Source organism: Physella acuta, unplaced genomic scaffold (genome assembly GCF_028476545.2).
Source record: "Physella acuta isolate Inbredline_101_S28 unplaced genomic scaffold, ASM2847654v3 ptg002345l, whole genome shotgun sequence".
In the NCBI taxonomy this organism is placed as follows: domain Eukaryota; kingdom Metazoa; phylum Mollusca; class Gastropoda; family Physidae; genus Physella; species Physella acuta.
The window spans coordinates 16,283-39,499 of record NW_026733839.1 but is presented as its reverse complement, the minus strand read 5'-3'; the positions used below and the strand labels follow the sequence as shown (position 1 = coordinate 39,499).

Below are 23,217 nucleotides of genomic sequence, written 5' to 3'. Positions count from 1 at the left end.
GCTGACCTAATATATATATATATATATATATATATATATATATATATATATATATATATATATATATATATATATATATATATATATATATATATATATATATATATAACGTTCAAACGGATTCTGTGCCTTTATAATTATTTAAATAGTAGTGTATAATTTATTTTCTAGTTTTTAGTGCATTATTACATAAAAGCTTGCTATTAAAACGTTTTTTATGAAAAAAAAATTCAGTACTTTAAAATTTTTAAATTTACAATAGAGTTGCATGACTAAAAAATTCAGTACTTTAAAATTTTTAAATTTACAATAGAGTTGCATGACTAAAAAATTCAGTACTTTAAAATTTTTAAATTTACAATAGAGTTGCATGACTAAAAACCATGAGCACCTAATGAACGTGATGACGCGTGTCTAATAGTGCGGAATCGTTTGATAAGACAGCCTACTAATTTGGACACATTTTAATTAATTCATAAAAAATTAACCAGGCCACCAATTAAGTCAGATTTAATGTCATGTTGCATTGTCTTCATGTCTTGACCCACGAGCCAACGTGAAACAAATCTGTCAGTTAGAAGTGTCTGAAATTTCGCTCGGGCGATTTCGATCTAGACAGACAGACAGACGACTGATGACAGAGACAGTGAGTTAAATAAAAGCTTGTAAAATGCTCCAGGAAAGGGTTGTGCGGGGGAAAAAATTAAATTTCGGGCACCAATGGCAGAAAAACTCCCCCGAGGGCACCAGAATAAAAATAAAATACTTAAAAAAAAACTTTTTAAAAAACCACGTTTTTCTTGTGGACTAAAAAGTAGAAAATAACTATTTACATACATTTGATGACAAAAAAACGTGGGTACGTTCACCATCAAATTTCCCGACCCATCTGCCCGACCCACGTTTTTTGTCATCAAATGTATGTAAATAGTTATTTTCTACTTTTTAGTCCACAAGAAAAACGTGGTTTTTTAAAAAGTTTTTTTTTAAGTATTTTATTTTCTCCTTTTTAGTCCGTTGCTACACATGAAAAACGTGGTTTTTAAAAAGTTTTTTATATAGTTTATTTTCTACTTTATCTAATCACTTGATTAAGTATGACTTGACTAAGTGTTTTTAAATACACGGACTAAAAAAATCTTGAGCGACCGATACGCTTTAAACAGAGAAAGGGTGTAATTTACGTTGCTGGCGTGGAGATCTACTCACGAATCACGTGATCAAATCTCCCATAAACAAACAAATAAACGCGAAGCTGAGTTAAGGAAAAACGTGTTTATGTGTATTTTAGCATGCCCAGCGTACCAACCGTGTCACCGTTAACAATGTGTTACCGTGTCCGTTCTCCTTTTTAGTCCGTTGCTACACATAAAAACGTGGTTTTTTAAAAAGTTTTTTTTAAGTATTTTATTTTCTCCTTTTTAGTCCGTTGCTACACATGAAAAACGTGGTTTTTAAAAAAGTGTTTATAAATACACGGACTAAAAAAATCTTGAGCGACCAGGATTCGAACCTGGGTTGTCGCGGCCACAACGCGAAGTACTAACCACTATACGATCACGGCCAGCGCGCTCACATCGATTGGGGCCGAAGTAACTGTGTCAATAGGCCTCAAGTCTTGTCGGTATCTTTAGAAATCATGTCCTCAATTTTATGGTCCTTGGGGCGTAATTAAATTAAGCTAATTACGGTCACTAATTGCTAGTTTTTATGATTGCATCTGAAATTGTTAGGCGAAAGTAGCATGCATGCCAAATTTCAGGTCTCTAGAGCAATCAGAAGTGGGCTAATTTTCGATGTCAATTTTAACAACAAACAAACAAACGCGAAGCTGAGTTAAGAAAAACGTGTTAATAATAATAACGAATATTTATGATTTAGGAATATTCAGGGGAATTAACCAGGCTTCGATTTATTTTTGAAAAAAATATTAACTTGGTTGTTTCTCTTTGTCCATAAAAATTCTAAAACAAAGACCAGGCCGGGAATACCGTTCTAAAAATAATGATTAGTAATACCTATCGTATAAATCTTGAGTTATATTTCTAATAATAGCGATTGGTAATCTATCTATACATTATACATATAAAAATGAAAGTATGCCTGTTTGTCTGTGTGTTAGTCATTCAAGCATTACTCAACCTTTGAGAATAAATTATTTATTTTCTATATAAATTCCAATTAATGGGGGTGGGGGTTGGACTTTCTTCGGGGGGGGGGGGGGGGGGGGAGGGTGAAGAAACGCCTGGAAGAAACTCTGGATGTAAAACTCCACGCTTCTTTCTTTTTTTTTAAATCACAATTTAACGTAGGCGATATTTTCCTTTGAGCAAGCCAACATCTAGTAGTCTATCATCATTGTTTACGATTTTAAATAACAATAGCACAAGTAACTTTTTATTTTGTTTTATTTTTTTAACGAGTTGAGGTAAGTATTACCTTAAATATAACTAATATAAATAACTATAAAGAAAAGCGTTTGTGACTATATTATCCCTTAGCCATTTTATACCCATATTATACCCGTTACACGTGAATCCTAGGCCTGTTTATTTAAATGTTATACTTGTTGGAGAAAAAAAAAATAATTAAAAAATAATTATTGGTCAAAACGAATCGTGCTTTACTTCACGTTGGATGAAATTAGTGAAAAAGCAAAGAAGTAACTAAATAGCTAAAAATCCAACACATTTAATACCAATACCTGTTTAAAAATTTTAAACCAAATTATATACATTATTATTCAACACAACACCATTTAAAAAATGCTTACACTGATTTAAGAGACTAAAGAGATTCCGTTAAAAAGTTATGGAAAAAAATTCCGGGCTAGGTTGACACACTGGGTGGGGTTAAAACTCACATTGTATTGCTGTGACAACATGATGATTTTTTGGTTTTGTAAGTTTTAATAATATGAAAGGTTTTAATTAAATTAACATAAGGTATGTTTACTGATGGTCGTATTCTGCTTGTTTTATCAGAGGCGTAGCGAATCCATCCGGCGCCCGGGGACGAGATTTCAATTTGGCGCCCCCCCCCATATATATATATATATATATATATATATATATATATATATATATATATATATATATATATATATATATATATATATATATATATAGGGTTGCCAGGTGTCCAGTTTTGAACTGGACAGTCCAGTATTTGAGCAGACTGTCCAGGATAAAATAAATATAAATACTGGACAAGTATATGAATAATACTCTGTTACCCCCCTTCTGCTTTGCGGCATACCTGAGAAGGGATGGATGGAAAGGTGTCCAGTATTTTCGGAAAAGGTATCTGGCAACCCTATATATATACATATATATATATATATATATATATATATATATATATATATATATATATATATATATATATATATATATATATGCCTTAAATCATATATATTCTTCTTATATTTAAATCTGTGTTTGATTGTTTGAGTTTTTACATTGTAATATCTACTGATCTTTTTTAATAAGCTTAATAAATTGTTTCTGCTATCATGTTAAAAAATGTAACGGTGTGGGGTGAAAAATTAATAAAACCGTTGTAAATCAATTTTTTGTTCATTTTTTTCTTATTTAAGGGAGGTAATTGTTTGGTTTTTCTACAAAAACTATTATTTTATGAGTTGACGTTCCTGTGCCGACACCTGTAGTGCGACAGACGAGCAGCACACGGCGGGTGGAGAATCATGGCGGTCACACACTCGCGGCGCCGTGTGACACGGACACGCCGGGAACGAGAGAGAAATGGGCGGTGGCGGAGCAGACGAAAATTTCCCCAAGTCGTGTCGCTTTTGAGACGGAAACCTAACCGTCGTCACCCATTTGGCCTGGTGAGTTTTAAACTTCATTTAATCTTAATCTAGGGCAGGGATTTGTGATAAAGATTAACAATAACATTGACTGATAACGATCATAGCATAGATAGACTTGATCAATGAGATTTTAATATTATCTTACTCTAGCAGACGGACTAAGGTACCCTATCCATTGATAAATAAGGGCCTTTCAAGTGAAGTAGGTCGAGTGAACTAGAATTCCGGGGTGAAAGATTTTGCGATATGGAAATTAATTTATGAGAAATTTAAAAGGAGGATAGTTAGAAAAATATTGTTTTTATTATTATTATTAATTAGGTTACAATAAGTTTAAACTTTCGTTGTAGATGAAATATATTTTTAGCAGCATGCCATAACAATGATTCAATAAGCTCGTACCGATAGGCCTAGCCTACACATTTTAAGTGGGAAAAGCTCAGTAAACTAACACCAGTGAATGAAGTGTTGGCTTTATACTTATACTTATAGATGTCTAGGCCTGGTTTTTATAAACTGTTCTCCATATATAATGACAAAAGGCCTATGATTTTCATATATTATTGTATAAAACTAGACTCTATCCCCTATGGTTGTATTACAATTTGTGAGCCGGGGGATTTAAACGTGATTGTATAAAGAGTAATTCTACATCAGTTAGCCTTGGTTATCTACAGAATAATGAACGCGTCAATTTTATGTTGGACGTGCTTCTTGGCTTTTCATTTTTTTTTCTTTTTTTTTTCGTTCTCGGTGCCGTGGGACTTTTCTTTTTCGTTCCGAAATTAATGGGAGTTATTTTAGAGGATGAGCAAATCGATTGTGGGGGGGGGGGGGGTGGAGATAATGAGTCATTGTGTAGTTATGTGTGTAGAAACTGTGTGTGGTTTAAAATATTTAAAAAACTAATCATCATTATAAAATTATTGTGTCTATTGTGTATGAACTCCAAGACTTTGTGCCAGATTTAAATGACCATCATATAATTATTGTGACAACATATCCCATTTGGTGATGTTTTTGTTTTGTTTTTATTTTTTTTGTTGTTGTTTTTTGTTATGTCTTTAACGTAACGTGTTTACTAATCAGTGTCAGGTCCCTAATTAAAGTAGCCGTAATTTAAAGGTATCCGTTTAGCTATTTGAAGACAAGCGACATTAGGAGACAAGAATCGGCTTTTAAAAAAAAACCAGAGTCTCTCGCTATCAACGTATGTAGGTGTGTCCACATTACATCAATAACTGGCTAATGAGACGATTAGAAAGGGCTTAAAGGTTGACATTCATCTGAGCTTTTTTCCACTTTAGAAAAACACACACCCCACACACACCCCATGGTTCACACACCCATGTTTCACACACCCCCACCCACACCCATGTTTCACCCTCACTTACCCACCCCAAGAATAACGTTTCTCTACACACTCCACGCATGCAAAGTTCTATTTACACACTTTCCTTTCACACATTTGACTGTGTAACACACATCCAGTGTAGCATGACACGGCATTTGGCTTCGTCTGTTTGCCCAGTATATTCGTGTTCGTTAACAGATCAACTTTTAAAACCTCGTTAAGATGATATTTATGTTTCTAACTAGATCTTCTCCAAATACTGCGGCCTGCGTTAGTGAAAGTTAATTGAAAACATTTACATGTTCAAAAACAACGCTTTTTATGTAACACTTTTTAGAGATTTACAAATTATTTGTATTGTGATTTAAGCTATATTTTAGGATTATTATTAGCTGTTTAGAAGTAATTAATCACATCCATGATCCGTGATTTAAGATTAGATAGATGTCTGGGGATTATGTAACATGGACCCACGCTTTTTCCCCATAATCCCCCATTGTTGTATGTTTTAATCTTTCGTTGCGATGAAATTAATGTTGTAGATCTGGGAGTTGGTAGGGTGGGAGAAGTTTTCGCTTTCTTAAGCGTGTAAACTGCTGCTGGTGGTGGGTTAATGTGGTAGTCAAAGTTTTTGTTGTTATACTCTCTGTCGTTGTGTAATACACTCAATCTGTACTGTTATATACTCAATCTGTACTGTTATATACTCAATCTGTACTGTTATTCACTCAATCTGTACTGTTATACAATATCTGTACTGCTATATACGAACTGTGCTTTTATATACTAATTGTTTTGTTATACAATATATGTGCTATTATACACTCAATCTGTGTTTTTTCACAGTTTATGATGTCGTTATAAAGTCTTTATTAGCTGCTATATTGATATGCAGTATATCCTTACAGTTATAATAGATATATAGTCTCTTGCACTGTTATAGTCTATCTAAGCTAAAATGTCTTCACCCCATGATTGTTATGCCCCTACACCATCACTCTCCACCATCACCCACCTCTGTAGGCTACTATTATAGTCCATGGTATGTAATACCCCTACACCATCATTCCCTAACATCACACGTCTCTGTAGGCTACTATTATACCCCATGTCTGTGATACTCCTGAAAACAGGATGAACAAAGATTTTAATTGGTTCAATTAGAATTGTGCCGTGCCTGGTTTCTCTCGCTATACGCCTTCTAACAGCTTCCTATCATAACTGGCTTTCTGACGTTTCAAATCATGTGTGAACTTCACACTCAACAACAACACAGATGTGTATTCTGTTTATAAACTAATCAATGGATGCAGTCTTGAATGTTTTTACAATAATGTCTATGTCCTCTAGATTATCTGATTATACCTTAGGTTTAGTCGAAATAAACTTTTTAGCTTTAAAAAAAATCCATTTTGTACCTAGAATTACTTTACTTATCCGTTTAAAATATCACGACTTATTACTATCGTATACCTATCTCTGAACCATTTTTTTAAATTATTATTTTCGTATTTGCTTTAAAATGATGTTGGCTATTTCTCTTAGCATCCACGCTAACTGATTTTATATTCATTAACTGTAGTTTTATTCCTCTAGCTCATTATATTTACCTTTTTGTATATTTTACTATAAACTTAAATGTACTTAATTAAGCGAAAGTGTAATTATTATTTTTCATCAAACAGAATTCTTTGCTTTACTACTTATATACTCAGAACGAATTTTTTTTAATCTGAGAACATTCCAACATCCTCATTCCTCCCGTCCACCCCCTCTCTCGTCTACCCCCCCCCCCCCCCCCCCCCCCCCGACCCCCATGCTATGAGAAACATGGCATGCTCGACAGCTCTCGCCCCTAACTACCCGTCCAACAAGGATAATTAGAGCCCCAGAACAAACACGTCACTTCCGTGAGAGCACGCACCGGTGCAAAATGTCAACGCAACATTTTCATCGCCCCGGCTATAAATAGAAAGGACTCGCCGCGCACCCAAAGTCCGAGTTCTTGTAGTCCCACTCTACACTGAACCTACAGGGTACATTTCAACACGACATCAGGAATCAACGTGATTGACCTTAATGGCTTGCTACCTTATCAATGGTTAATTAAACACAACGTAAATCTTGATGGTAATCCATTAAATCTGTCGCGTGTTGAAAACGCAGATAAGATTTATATTTATTTCATTTTGGCGAAGAAACGTCTTTTGTTGTAGTAGTTTCATAAGATTTCAATTAAAATCTTTTTTTTTAAACAATTACAAATAGACTGAACACGGTAGTAACTTGAATTTTTTTAAACTCATTGATACCATTAGACATTTTACCTTAAATATATATATATAATGATACCTGTAGGGGTTGTTACCTTAAATACATAGTATTTATTCATGTAGATATTGTTACTTAAATATATAGAACTGATACCTATAAATATAGTTACCTGTAGCCATTGTTACCTTAAATACATATAATAGATACCTATAAATATAGTTACCTGTAGACATTGTTCCCTTATATCAATACCATTGCTACCAACTTGAGCCTCTGCCGTTGTATGTAGTTTCTGAGCGGTTGTTCGGAGGCCATTTCGAGTTCCCGTGTTCCACTGTTGTTTTGTCCCGTCCAAAAGGTGGGTCCCGGTACTAGTACATGTCATACTTATAGTGTGGTGATGTCGATGTGGGGATGTCTTTGTGGTGATGTCGTTGTGGGGATGTCATCATGACCTTAACTCGTTCTCTGCCCCTCACGTATTCAGAGAATGTGTGCGTTATTTCTACAGTCACCGGATTTAATTTATGTCTGTACATTTGTACAGTCGCCTGACTTTTATAATTGTCAGTTTACAGTCACCTGACTTTCAACGATGTCCGTTTATTTGTATGCAGTCTGTGCTTTCTCCCAACTTTCGAGGCAATTTTTCAAACTGCAAATCGTGAAATCAGGTTTACAGTTGCCATATACACTGTTTCTTTGTTATCACAACTTAATAAGACTGAGGTCACCCCCTACCCCCCCCCTCCCCACACACACACACCCTCCCCCTACACACACATCTAGCCCAGAGACCTAATTCGATATATATTAGCGCTGCATATGATTGTGACAGTCGACCACTTCTCTACACAAAGAGCTTGCAGTGATGTATCTTTCCGAATGACTTGAGCTGAAAGCGATTTGCTATCGGCCAATTATTTCCGGATACCGATTCTTTTATGTACAGCCTAGTTTGTTATAAAGTGTTATAATCAGCAGAAATATTCATAGTTCAATGTTAACTGTTCTATTAATAACGGTTCTGAGAAAGATGCGCAACGGAAAAAAGCGCACACAGAAAAAAAGCGCAAACAGCGCTTTTCTCCGATGCGCGATTTTTTGTGTGCTTTTTTCCGTTGCGCTTTTTTCCGTTGCGCATCTTTGTGGTCACCATAAATAACATACTAGCGAGTGGCACATAAACACAAACATTTGACTGATGGGTTTGGTAACAGTTTTATATTATGACAGCGCACACTAAACGCACTAAATTTAATTTCTTTTCATAATTACTTAATTTAAGCTGGGAATAATATTTACCCCTAGATTATCTAATAGAATCTGTACACGCTCCCTAGATTATCTACTAGATCAGTACAAGTTCCCTTGATTGTCTACTAGATTCTGTACAAGTTCCTTAGATTATCTACTCGATCTTATACAAGTTCCTTTGATAATTCCCTGGATTCTGTACAAGTCATTAGATTATATACTTGAGTGTGTACAAGTTCCCTAGATTATCTACTAGATTCTGTACAAGTTCCCTAGATTATCTACTAGATTCTGTACAAGTTCCCTAGATTATCTACTAGCTTCTGTACAAGTTCCCTAGATTATCTACTAGATTCTGTACAAGTTCCTTATATTATCCCCTGGATTCTGTACAAGTTCCCTAGATTACTCCCTGGATTCTGTACAAGTCCCTTAGATTATATACTTGAGTCTGTACAAGTTCCCTAGATTATCTACTAGATCATTACAAGTTGCTTAGATTATCTACTAGATTCGGTACAAGTTCCCTAGATTATCTACTAGCTTCTGTACAAGTTCCCTAGATTGTGTACAAGTCCCTAGATTGTGTATCAAGTCCGCACTAACTTGAGGCTCGGCTTCCTGTAGAGACACGACAGCAGTGCCACCCTGGCCCGTATCACGTGAGCATGTCTGGAATCACGTGGCTATGTCAGGTATGATCAGAGCGTGAGTGCATCCCTGCTCAGGGTAAGGGTGGGGAGGGGCTCGTGACCGACACGGAAGTTATTGCACCTCGTCTGTTGTACTTCTGCTAGCCAATGTCTTCCGGTATGGAATCCCGCTCACTGGTGAGACAACATGACTTAGTTCTCTGTGAGCTTTCTTATAAAAGGATGGGAAACACTTGAAGTTTTTGAAACAGACGGAAATATTTCTTTTGAAAAAAATTCAAATAATGAGAAATAATATAAACTTCAGAAAAAAAAACATTTATTTTAAAACTTATAATAATTTCATTCGTGTCCAACCTTGTAGTTTAAAAGCAATTATATAAAAAAAAATTTAAAAGGAAATACTTTGACGGTTTCTACAGTTGAAAAACTTTATTCTGTAGTTACACAACAACAACTGTTTGCCAACCGTTAAAGCTTTAATTAGTTTCCGCCGCCACCTACTTTCATCTTCGTTTTAAAGCGTGTCTATTTTTAGCTCTTACTTTCTATTTGTTGCCCGAGTCAGCTGACGTTCACTCCCTCCCCCTCCCCCTGCCCCTCTCGCCTGTCTCTGATTGCCATCTGAAGACTGACATTTGCTATAAATTTCTTTGGGGCCACAGGTGGGACACATGTTGTCTCTGTTGTCGGCTCCCACGTCTTTAGCCCGGGACCTTAGGGGCATAGATGGCCCGTCTGATAGCATAGATGGCCCGTCTGATAGCATAGATGGCCCGTCTGATAGATGGCCCGTCTGATAGCATAGATGGCCCGTCTGATAGCATAGATGGCCCGTCTGATAGATGGCCCGTCTGATAGATGGCCCGTCTGATAACATAGATGGCCCGACTGATAACATAGATGGCCCGACTGTTAGCATAGATGGCCCGTCTGATAGATGGCTTGTCTGGTAGCATAGATGGCCCGACTGATAACATAGATGGCCCGTCTGATAACATAGATGGCCCGTCTGATAGCATAGATGGCCCGACTGATAGCAAAGATGGCCCGTTTGATAGCATAGAAGGCCCGACTGATAGCATAGATGGCCCGTCTGATAGATGGCCCGTCTGATAGCATAGATGGCCCGACTGATAACATAGATGGCCCGATTGATAACATAGATGGCCCGTTTGATAGCATAGAAGGCCCGACTGATAGCATAGATGGCCCGTCTGATAGATGGCCCGTCTGATAGATGGCCCGTCTGATAGCATAGATGGCCCGACTGATAACATAGATGGCCCGACTGATAACATAGATGGCCCGTCTGATAGCATAGATGGCCCGACTGTTAGCATAGATGGCCCGACTGATAACATAGATGGCCCGTCTGATAGATGGCCCGTCTGATAGCATAGATGGCCCGTCTGATAGTATAGATGGCCCGTCTGATAGTATAGATGGCCCGTCTGATAGATGGCCCGACTGATAGCATAGATGGCCCGGGACATGAGGGGCAAAGATGGCCCGTCTGATAACATAGATGGCCCGTCTGATAGCATAGATGGCCCGACTGATAGTATAGATGGCCCGTCTGATAGTATAGATGGCCCGTCTGATAGATGGCCCGACTGATAACATAGATGGCCCGACTGATAACATAGATGGCCCGACTGATAGCATAGATGGCCCGACTGATAGCATAGATGGCCCGGGACATGAGGGGCAAAGATGGCCCGTCTGATAGCATAGATGGCCCATTTGATAGTAAGTTATCGGTTGAATTTGATGCTCAGATAAATAATCAACTTCCGGAGAGGTTTGATGTTCAAGTTTAAGGCCCTCTATCGAATAGATTTAACGCGGCTTGTAATGGGACATTGGTCAGATTGTTGGAAAAAAAACGGGTGGTCGAGCTGATAGCCCATAGTCGGAAAAATTGAAATCGCAAATAAATGGCGTATTGCCACCCAAACTTGATGGCAAATTGGATGAAAGTCAGCTGAAACTTTGATTAACTCAACAGCTTTTCACAAGATTATGGTTTTCTCAACTGAAAATATCTTCATTTATTGATTTCAATTTTTTATTTTAAATTTAATTTGAAACGATTCTTAGATTAACAACTTCTGATTGATAGAATATTTTGAAAGTAGTGAATGCTTAGACAATATGTCCTCTTTAATTATTTATTTATTTTGAGTTTTCGACTCACTTTTTTTTAGGGTATTCCATCTCATAAATTACGTTCGTAGATCTTCTTGATAAAATTAAAGTAAGAAAAGAGCACATACTCATGTATTTTATGTTTATAGTATATAGTTTCACGTGCGATACGTCCCCCGCACCTTGTATTGTTAATCAGAATAGGTTGTTTACCTGCGCAAAAACACAGGTAAGTTCATAAAATCTACTCACTCTTGGAGTCGTTTGCAGGTGATTAGCCCTGTACCGCTGGCGCTGCAGGCTGACTCTCACCTGAAAGGTGACTCCTCTAAGGTGCCCACCTACCTGAGATAAGACGCCGGGCGTGTCCGCGTCTACATCAGACAACAGAGGCCGTGGCCAATCATATCTGATAACCCGAGCACGTGACCGGGAATGTAGTCAATTAGTTTTTGACACGGGATGTGACACAATGCTTCTGACATTCACTGTTTCAAGATCTTTTTTTTTTCTCATTATGAATACTAGTAGCATTAATTATTAATTTATATAGGCCTATGCTAAGTTGTACTCATTAATTACATTTATACTTTCTTCCTTCAATTTGTGACCGTCGGACGCCATAAAGGCCATATCTCCACCCTCACGTTTCAGCGTCCAACGTTATAACAGAGTATTTGGGGATAGTGTCCGACAATGCATTCTCCTAAAAACAAATAGGTCTGTTAGGTTGTTAGTAATACTTTGATATCAGGTGTAGCGTTAGGGTAGGACATTTTGTTGCGTTAGAGCTGTGGTAGGAATTGGGTTAGGTTTTGGGTTGGGGACGAGTTACGGGTGTAGTTAATGAGTTATATTTGCATTTACTTTACTACAAGTAGCCAAACACTCGCTTTTCAAGATGATTCTTTTATTATCCCATTATCGGACCCTTGTATAGCACAACCCCCCCCCCCCCCACTCCCCCTTTTTTAATGTCAATCCACATCTGTTACTGCCTACTTTTCCAATCAAATCTTCTACCGCAATTTCGATCCCTATATGTTCACAAAAATGCATAGACTCCGATGACAATATAAAAAAATATTAAAGATCACTGCTTTATATGTAAAGAGAGGTGTTTTTTTAGCGCAATTTCCATTCTGGAGAATTGCGTTTATTAACCCGTCATTTCTGGATGGATGAATGGATGGATGGATGGATGAATGAATGTATGAATGTGTGTCCGCAGCTTTAAGTCGTATCTCCTCCTCAACGAAGCAATATCGAGGACTAGTTCCAAAAGCAAATATGTTAAGCAAGTTACGAGGATGAGCATAGGCCATAAAAATTCCGGGTTTCTTTCATGGATTTCCCGGAAAAGCCAAAAAACCTCTGAAAAAAGCAGTTTTTGGCCCATATCTCGGCAACCAGACCACTTAGCGACTTGAAACATGTACCAATCGATTCCTGCCATAATTTAGAACAATATTGCCTAAGAAAGTTTTCAAAAATATCCTTTCGTTCGGTCACAAAAAAATTTTTGAATTAATTAAAATTTTGACCGAATTAGTAGGCATTTTTTCCAACCACACCACACGCGTCATCACGTTCAATAGCTGCGCCATCGCGTTCCATGGCTGCGCCATCATGTTCAGTAGGCGCGCAATGGTTTTTAGTCATGTAACTCTATTGTAAATAAAACATGTAAAATACTGAAAAAAAATTAATAAAAAACGTTTTAATAACTAACCAATGGTTTTACTAACCCTGCTCTTGATTTACGCTACGACAGAGCTATTTTTAGATAACATTAGGAAATTGCGCTAAAATTGTCACTAGACTTTTTAATTACCTTGTTTTTAGTTTTAAAAGCTAATTTCGTGTTCCGGTAATAAATGTATTAGCAGTGCCAAAATATTCTTGAATTTATCTGTTACTAGTCTGTTATATTCTGCTCAATTTCGTATTTTCTATCGTAAATTAACTAATCAAGTTTACAGCTTACACATTTAAACAAACAAAAGAAAATTTCTCTTAAAGAAACTAGTAAGAAACAACTCCAGCGTTTAAATACCTCGCCCAGTGGTTCCGTATGCCATAGATAACTCTCCTGCCCGTACGTCAACGCCTCCGCCGAGCCGACCGGTTCCGCCGAGCCAACTGGTTTCTGCTGATATCGGCGACGGAGCCATTAACCGCGCAATAAATATTTAGCAGATCAGCCACAGGTGTGGGCGCGTGCCTCCAAGACGTCGGCCTCTCCACGCGCCCCATCGTTTTGTTTTGTTTGTTGTTTCCTCGCGACCTCTTCCACATTTTTATGTCGCTCCTGTGTTGGATTACTGCTTATGTTAAGTAGGTGCTCCCGGCTCTACGACAAATTTATGTTTCCTAATGCTAAGTGCTTAGATGTCAAGTCTATGATATACCGTGTGAGTACTTAATTTATGGATGTGCTATTTTGTTTCAAAGTACAGCTTAACTTGTAATTACAATATTTACTTGCCATGAACTATATATATATATATATATATATATATATATATATATATATATATATATATATATATATATATATATATATGAGGCGGATCAACGCGGAGGCTGATTTGGCAGTAGCAAGGCCCCCAATTTTTAACCTTCCTCCCCTCAACTTGACTTCGTACTGTAAAGTGAAATACCGTTTTCTACTGTCTGGATCATTTTGAAACACAATATGGGACATGGTTGCCCATCCATATATCATATAACGTTATAATATCACTGTTCAACAGACCATAACATAAAATCAGGTAACGTTCCTAAGCAGCATAAACCCATCTCCCCCCCCCCCCTCACCATAAACCACAACACGACATGCTAGTAAAGCTTCCTAATGTTTTAAATTAAATGTTGGACCCACATTGTACAGAAAAGAGCTTGTTAGAAACAGTTGCAGGACCCTATAATGTGTTGAGGTAAAGCATACTGTAGCCAGTTGTGTCGAATAAATACGAGCTATGAACAAAGTGTTACAGTAAAAAATATCTGCAGGGTAATATAGGGAACCTCAACACTGAAACCTATTCGGGGGCCTCATCGTGAGGAGCCATGATGTCGCTTATAAATATTTTTTTCGAGCTAATGTATTTTTAAAATACAGTCACATATAACATTACTGAGTTGAAAACAATTGGTTGGTAAAAATGGTATACGTGTCTACTAGCTACCTAAAAACAAATTGTGGAAGAATGTGTGCATTGATGCGTGTATAATCAATAATGAAGTTGTGAATATTGCGTGATCTACCACTCTAGATATAGACATCTAAAAATGTTCTTCAGCCTCAGTGAGCTTATTAGCTTTCGGATGAGTAGGTTTTATAAGTTATTTATTACAGCATTTACGGTATTCTCTAAACAAGTAGGTTTTAGACATGTCATTTATTAGAATATGCTCGGTATTCTTTAAACAAGTAGGTTGTAGACAAGTTATTTATTCCAGCATGTACGGTGTTCTCTAATAAAAATAAAAGTATTATTTCTTTTTTTTTTTTTTTTTTTTTTTTTTTTTTTTAGTCCCCCTTTATTTAAGGGTTGATTTCTCATGACACGTTTTATTATAGTTAATTTAATTTTTAATGAACATGCGATACCACTGTTGTTAATTTGTTTGTTTTTTAAATATATCTTCGCTCAAAACCTGCGAAATAAGGTGTTATTTTGTACGAATATAATTTTTTATTTAAGGGTGGGGAAAAAAGTTTAATTGCTAAAAACGAGCTTTATGCGTGGTTTTGGTAAACAGCTAAAGTAGCGAGACTTACAGTGATGATTTAGGCCAGATAAAAGGTTTGCACAAGAACCGTAAACCAGTGTTTGTTACTTCACCAAATAAACTGGCCTCTGGTGATTTGTTTCCCTTGATGAAATAGAGTAGCCGCCCATGTGGTTTGTCTATTGACATTGTACACAGACTACCGCTACCGCCCTCACCGTGCAAGTACATGGGATTGTCAAGGAAATAGACGCGGCTTAAATTTGATTTGCACATCTTTTTTACCGATCTATCCAAATGATTAGCTAGACCTAATGCTATCTAATAATATTGGTGAAAACGAAAAATAAGTATACATTATATATATATATATATATATATATATATATATATATATATATATATATATATATATATATATATTATATATATAATGATATAAAATTGTCAAGTTCGATTGATCAAGCAACAGTATAAATAAATGATCAACTAGTTTTATAACGAACAAGCTAATTTACTTTTGTGTTCATTATAAAAGTCACCATCGCTTTTAATGCTATTTTTAGAGGAAGGGTTAGATATTTCCTGATCAGAATTTGTGGTCAAGGCTAACCACTGCATGCATACATTGGCAAAGCACTTACCGTCTGCTTATCGTCTGCTCTCACCCATTGCTTATTCAACACCCGATTGTTGGGATTGTTCCTGGTAAATTGTTTATAACAAGGGAGGTAATACAAAGGCCCGTGACATGAATACAGGGAGATAATTAGTGCCTGCGTTTAGTGTTGATATTAATATTTACGCCCCGCTTGGGTTTTTTTTTTTTTAATCTGATGTGAAATGCCGAGTTTTGGCGCCGTCTGGGCACGAAATAGCGTGGAGATTTAAGATAAGAGAGGCAATCTCTCATATATTGGGATAATCGGACGTTTTCATTCTCACCAGCCCCCAACATAATGGTAGACGATAGATATGTAATGTGAATGTTGAATCAACCGAAAGAGTTAATTAGTAAATTAGCCTGAATGACTAATGACTTCATTGTTTATGAGACAAGGACGTTTTATTATAACAGTAGTGCTGGGGCCGACATAAAAAACTTTGAAGTCTGCTACACGTTAGCCGCCCGCGAATTTCTATTAACATTCTAAACCCTGATGAAAAGTACATTCTCCTCTACGATTATACCTCTAGCTCAGGGATTCTATACATTGAGTGGGTAAGCGTTATTTAAAAAACTGTGCATGGGTTATCGTTCTTTAATATTATGTCCCCCCTACCTCCCAATTTTAAAAAAAAACTGAATCTATGAATACAACATACGTGTTGTATCTGCCGATAGAGTAACACGTATTCTGCTATTGGATCTAGTGGTTGGCGGATGTTTATGTAATCTCACTAAAAAAATCATCAAGAGCGTAGGTAATTTATTAACTCTTACAAGAGTTAAAGAATCAGTTCAAATTGTTGTTAAATGTACCATACGTTTAACATTTATCGATTGGTTAAAGTGTGCTACGAGCTCTCACATAATATTCATTCCAATATTGCATATTATCACTTCCCTAATAGAATCATTTATTTTCAATTGGTGTTTATACATTTTGCTTTTGTTGAGTATACATGTTTACGTTAAAGTCCCATGTATCTATTCAAAGGTACCTTGCATTTATTTAAAGAGCCCAATGTATCCCTTCAAAGTACCCCGTGTATCCGTTCAAAGGGCCACATATATCCGTTCAAAGGGCCACATATATCCGTTCAAATGGCCCCATGTATCCGTTCAAATGGCCCCATGTATCCCTTCAAAGGCCCCATGTACCAGTTCAAAGGGCCCCGTGTATCCGTTCTTAGGCCTCATATATCCATTCAAAGGGCCCCATGTAATTATTCAAAGGGTATCGCGTATCTGTTCAAAGTACCGCATGTTGAGAACCGCTGGTCTAGGTAGAAGGGCGGGTCGCGATGTTGTCAAAAGCGATGAAGACACAAAGCCCTGGTTGTAATAGAAGCCACTCACGTGTGTGACAGGACCCATCAGGTGAGCACTCGGTGCATCAGATTCCAGCACTCAGTGCATCAGATTCCAGCACTCAGTGCATCAGATTCCAGCACTCGGTGCATCAGATTCCAGCACTCGGTGCATCAGATTCCAGCACTCGGTGCATCAGATTCCAGCACTCAGTGCATCAGATTCCAGCACAAGGTGCATCAGATTCCAGAGTCACCTATACCAGGTAGATCTGGTCCTGTCCGCTCTGCATTACCTGCATATCTTGTCAGGTGGAAACGTTGCAGACCTGCTTACACCTCGCCCATGCATTCAGTCTTTAAGAGCTCACCCCGCAGTTAGGTATTTAGGTTGTTGTTGTTTTTTCCTGGCCTTAGATCTCGGCTATGTCTTGAGCCGCTGGTGCTACGGCTATCGGCTATGGTGTTTTGGTTCTTGGTGTCATTGGTTTGTATGCCTTTTTATACAGTTGTAATTTTATGTGTGTTTGTAGTCCCATATCCTAGGATAATTGTCCCACTCTAAAACATATAGTACTACTGTGTTTAAAGCAATGTTCATTAAGATTTTAGTACTGTTCTATTGGCTTTAAGTGCCAGTTTATACCACAATTTAAGGCTTTTTTTTAATGTGATCAAAAGAAAGTGGTCGAGTTGTAAGCTACAAACATAAATGGTTCCTGTTCGAATCCTTGGCTAATCATGTTCTTTTGTTTTACGTCTCATTTTGTTGCAGACATTGAAGAACATAAACTCTTCTTTATCTACACTTGAATCTTTCCATGGGTGCTATTAGATTAAATGATTAAATGTTACACAAAAATTTATTACAAGATTTTTTGAGCGACCTTTCTCATTTATGGCTTAAGAGAATTGATGTTTATTTAATTTTTAACTTATTTTAAAACGTATTATTACTACAAATATTTTTATGTGCGTTTTATTCCATTTCAAATGCATGTTACGTTCTAATGTTCCTTATATTTCCATTTTTAAATTTGTAGAGGCCTGAAAGACAATGGCTAAGAAAGTGTCCAGCAAAAACATGGCGGTGAGAAGACACGAAGACGCTTCCTCGTCAAAAAAACCTCACCGGCACAAACATCCGGCCTCGTTTGCATTCGGACTCTCTTCCAAAACTCCCGCCAAATTAACCGGCGTTGTCGTCTGCATTTCAATCGTCTCCCTGCTGCTCCTCCAAAAGTCGGACTTTATCAAAACTCTAACAGCGAACGAAACCGCGTACGAGGGCGAGGATGATTTATCCAACGTCGACCTTCACCTTGGCGGGTGGCGACCGGCAGACGACGACGTGATGCAGAAGTACGGATCTGCCGTCTGCAGCATCGAGCGGGTCTCCGTGAATGACCTCACGCCGGAAAGATTCGAAGCGGAGTACAGATTTAAGAAGCCCGTCCTGGTGACCTTTCCACGGGGGGCTCGGGACTGGACTGACCCGGTCAAGTGGTCGCGCCAAAGCCTGGTCAAAGCTTACGGCAGCTGGTCCATCCGGCAGGGTCAGCCGTTGGAGATTGTCCGGGCTGGGGGCAACGCTAAACATTCGTCATCTTTCGTGGAGTTTGTGGACAAGCTGATAAACCACAGCAATGGAAGCAGCCAGCAGATGTAAGTATGGGGGCGTCTCGTGTACAAGCAGATGTAAGTATGGGGGCGTCTCGTGTACAAGCAGATGTAAGTATGTGGGCGTCTCGTGTACCAGCAGATGTAAGTATGGGGGGCGTCTCGTGTACCAGCAGATGTAAGTATGGGGGGGGGGCGTCTCGTGTACCAGCAGATGTAAGTATGGGGGGGCGTCTCGTGTACCAGCAGATGTAAGTATGGGGGGCGTCTCGTGTACCAGCAGATGTAAGTATGGGGGGGGGGGCGTCTCGTGTACCAGCAGATGTAAGTATGGGGGGGGGGCGTCTCGTGTACCAGCAGATGTAAGTATGGGGGGGGGGCGTCTCGTGTACCAGCAGATGTAAGTATGGGGGGGCGTCTCGTGTACCAGCAGATGTAAGTATGGGGGGGGGGCGTCTCGTGTACCAGCAGATGTAAGTATGGGGGGGGGCGTCTCGTGTACCAGCAGATGTAAGTATGTGGGCGTCTCGTGTATCTTTCAGGCTCAAGTAGCCATACTGTACCGTCCACATTGTACTGTCCACACTGTACTGTCCACACTGTACCGTCCACATTGTACTGTCCACACTGTACCGTTCACACTGTGCCGTCCACAATGTACCGTCCACACTGTACCGTCCACACTGTACAGTACACACTGTACCGTCCACACTGTACAGTACACACTGTGCCGTCCACATTGTACCGTACACACTGTACTGTCCACACTGTACCGTCCACAATGTACCGTCCACACTGTACCGTTCACACTGTGCCGTCCACAATGTACCGTCCACACTGTACCGTCCACACTGTACAGTACACACTGTACCGTCCACACTGTACAGTACACACTGTGCCGTCCACATTGTACCGTACACACTGTACTGTCCACACTGTACCGTCCACAATGTACCGTCCACACTGTACCGTCCACACTGTACAGTACACTCTGTGCCGTCCACATTGTACCGTACACACTGTACTGTCCACACTGTGCCGTCCACAATGTACCGTCCACACTGTACCGTCCACACTGTACCGTCCACACTGTACAGTACACACTGTACCGTCCACACTGTACAGTACACACTGTGCCGTCCACATTGTACCGTACACACTGTACTGTCCACACTGTACCGTACACACTGTACTGTCCATTCTCTACTGTCTACATTATACTGCCCACACAGTATCATCCCAACGTTATTGAATTAATCTATCTTCCAGTGTGTACGGACCCCACTATACCGTCCACATTGTACCATCCTAACTGTACCGACCTAACCTACTCTACACTCCCAACTGTACACACTTCTTACCCTCAACTCTACAACATTCAGCATTCCACTGGACCACATACTGTGTCATCCACTTTATCACACTGTACCGGACCGTCCACTTTGTACCATCCCAACTGTACAACAGTACCGACCTAGCTTACCCTCCACTCTACTTCTTCCACTCAGTGTCGTCCACTGTACAACACGCTGTACTGTCTCTATTAAACCGTCCACATTGTACCACTGTACCGTCCTAACTGTACCCCCGCTATACCGCCACTACCCGTGAAATCAAACAACCCTAATCAACCAACAGTCCACTACAGCCTATTGTTTGTCCTACACTCCTGATTTCAACATCACACACACACACTGAATGCTGGCTCACAACAAGCAAATTAGGAGATGTCCTCCAACCAATCTTTACCCTTTAGGTAAACAGTTTTAAAATGTCGTTTTAAAGGTCGGGGGTAGTTAATAGTCATGCCATTTACTGACTAGAACGTTTAACAAAAGTAAACGTTTCTAATTAGAATCTAAAACATGGCCTATTTATAAACTAGTAAACGAGTTTAAATTAATTGTAATGCAACTTTTAAAAAGTTGCAATACAGAATAATGTCCCTTTCCTCCAAGTTGACGTAAAACACAACTATCACAGTCGATTAGAGTACACTCTCCTCCCTGCTATCCTCTGAACTGTGTTGTCTCTAGTTTGTTTGTCTTGTTAAACTCAACCCGACTTTTAAAGCACCGTGTAATGTCTGCCTAATTTCTCGCGTACGTTTGTCTAAATTAACATAAGCTCAGATATCCGGTGGTGTGTTTAATTAATTGATACACCACTTGTATATCCGGTGGTGTGTTTAATTGTTTGATTGATACACCATTAATATATCCGGTGATGTGTTTAATTGTTTGATTGATACACCACTTAGATATCCGGTGATGTGTTTAATTGTTTGATTGATACACCACTAATATATCCGGTGATGTGTTTAATTGTTTGATTGATACACCACTTAGATATCCGGTAGTGTGTTTAATTGTTTAATTGATACACCAGTCAACTATGTCGCGACAAAAGATATTTAGCAGAGGTGAACCTTGAACAAATCTGGCTGTTCGTTAACTTTCTTTTTGTTAACTTTCTTTGTTTTTTTAAGTAACAGCACTCAAAATACTAGTAAGTGCAGTTTTTACCTAAATTATATGTGTTTTCATATTGATAGATGCTCATGTATTTGTACGAGGTAAAGATAACCATACGGTATTGATTGTTTTGATTGTACAGTTATATGTAGTGTATGAGGCATTTAGTTACAGTTTTCCTGAGTAAATTGGTAACATGACCATAAGGTATTGATTGCTTTGATTCTACGATTACCTGTAATCTATGAGGCATTTAGTTACAAACAGATTTCCTAAGTATATTGGTAACAGGTTGGATAGGCCTGTATTATTATTAATTTTGTTATTAATTATAATAAAAATAATTTATTTAAAGCACATCTACAAAACTAAAAAGAGATAAGAATAACACCCATGAATAGGCTATATAAATATATGCCTAAATATCTATATGCCTATATATATATATATATATATATATATATATATATATATATATATATATTTATATATATATATATATATATATATATATATATATATAGGCCTACATACACATATATATAGTAAATATATACATATACACATACATATATACATACACATACATATACACACACATATATACATACACATACATTTACATACACATATATATAGGCCTATATATAATATACATAAATGCACTAGTCGACAGACCCCTATAATAAACCAAAGAGGCGGATATAGTGAGCGACTGAGGAGAAAATAAATAGTTTTCCCCTCTTTGATCCCTCTGCCTGCCTCGCCTCACTAGGTCAAACAAACCTAGCGGTAATGTATTTCTACACCACACTTTAGCGCCCAGGTTTTCCTGCAGTTTGTACGTGAGGCTAATTGCTTCACTAATTAAAATAGCATGTTTGCGGAATGATCCGATTTCCGCCTGGCCGACTTGTTTACCAAAGCCACGCGCATGTGTCATGTAATCGCATTAGCCGCCTGGCGTAACTCGGGTCACGAAGACTAGGGGTCATGAAGACTAGCCGGAAATGTATTCGATTTCTTTTTTTTTTCTACTTTTTTATACCTCAACATATTTTTTAAAATATTTTAACTTTGTGTAAAAAAAAACTTAACGAATGAAGTCATTTCATATTTACGCTAAAAACACGAAATTAGATCTGCCCCCTCCCGATTTCCCGTCGGACTTTAGTAAATCTGTAAAATCACTTTAACCCTAATCTAAAGGCTACACTCCTTATCCACATAGATACAGTTAAAAACGAATTGCAGGTGTTAGCTGTGGAATAATTTTTACGCGAGGCCGTTGAAGTGCGAAACACACTTAACGTTCAATCGCAAATGTTTATGATTTATTTTTCTCGCGAAAATATGACTCACATGTTGAGTGCATACCTTCCGTCGGTACCCATAAGCATGGCTTTTAACTGTCATTCACGGAGTTTCTTCCAGGGGGGAGGGGGGTGTGAAGAAAGTCTACCGCGCCTCACCCGCACCCCCCGAAAAAAGTCTGGAAGAAACACTGGTCATTCAGTTAATGCTGTACGTAGACCTATACTTAGGGCAAAGCGTAGGCCCATTCTAAGGCCTGTAACCACTAGTTTCGGCGGCAATGTGTTTACCTTACGTTATCAGTGTAGTATTACCTGCCTATTTTTATGTAATCACATAATTATCCTGTTCGTTTTGTTCTTAAATTAGCAGCGCGCGACGAATCACTTGACTCACATACATTTGTAAAGCACGTGTTTTGTGGTATCACCCACGCTCACACACATGCGCGTGAGTATCACGCGGAGAGCTTATGCAAACAGCGTCCTACTTTTTGTTGACTGGTTTCTACTTTCACTTTGTTGTACAGTCGGACCCACTGTACAACAAAGTACAGTGTAGGCTCCGGTCGTGTGA

General features: G+C 38.3%; 1 protein-coding gene across 2 annotated transcripts in view; it reads left to right on the top strand.

The window, feature by feature from the left end:
- Window positions 1-3,772: 3,772 nt before the first annotated feature.
- LOC131933022 (uncharacterized) overlaps window positions 3,773-23,217 on the top strand; it is a 31,141-nt gene continuing 11,696 nt past the window's right edge. Inside the window, exons 1-2 of one of the 2 annotated variants that reach the window (XM_059289880.1) lie at window positions 3,773-3,850; window positions 18,277-18,898. In XM_059289880.1, coding sequence (XP_059145863.1) covers window positions 18,291-18,898 — 608 coding nt within the window. In that variant the 5' untranslated portion in view covers window positions 3,773-3,850; window positions 18,277-18,290. Of the gene's footprint in view, window positions 3,851-13,853; window positions 13,936-18,276; window positions 18,899-23,217 lie in introns of those variants that run through there. The other variant, XM_059289881.1, reaches the window with a different exon arrangement.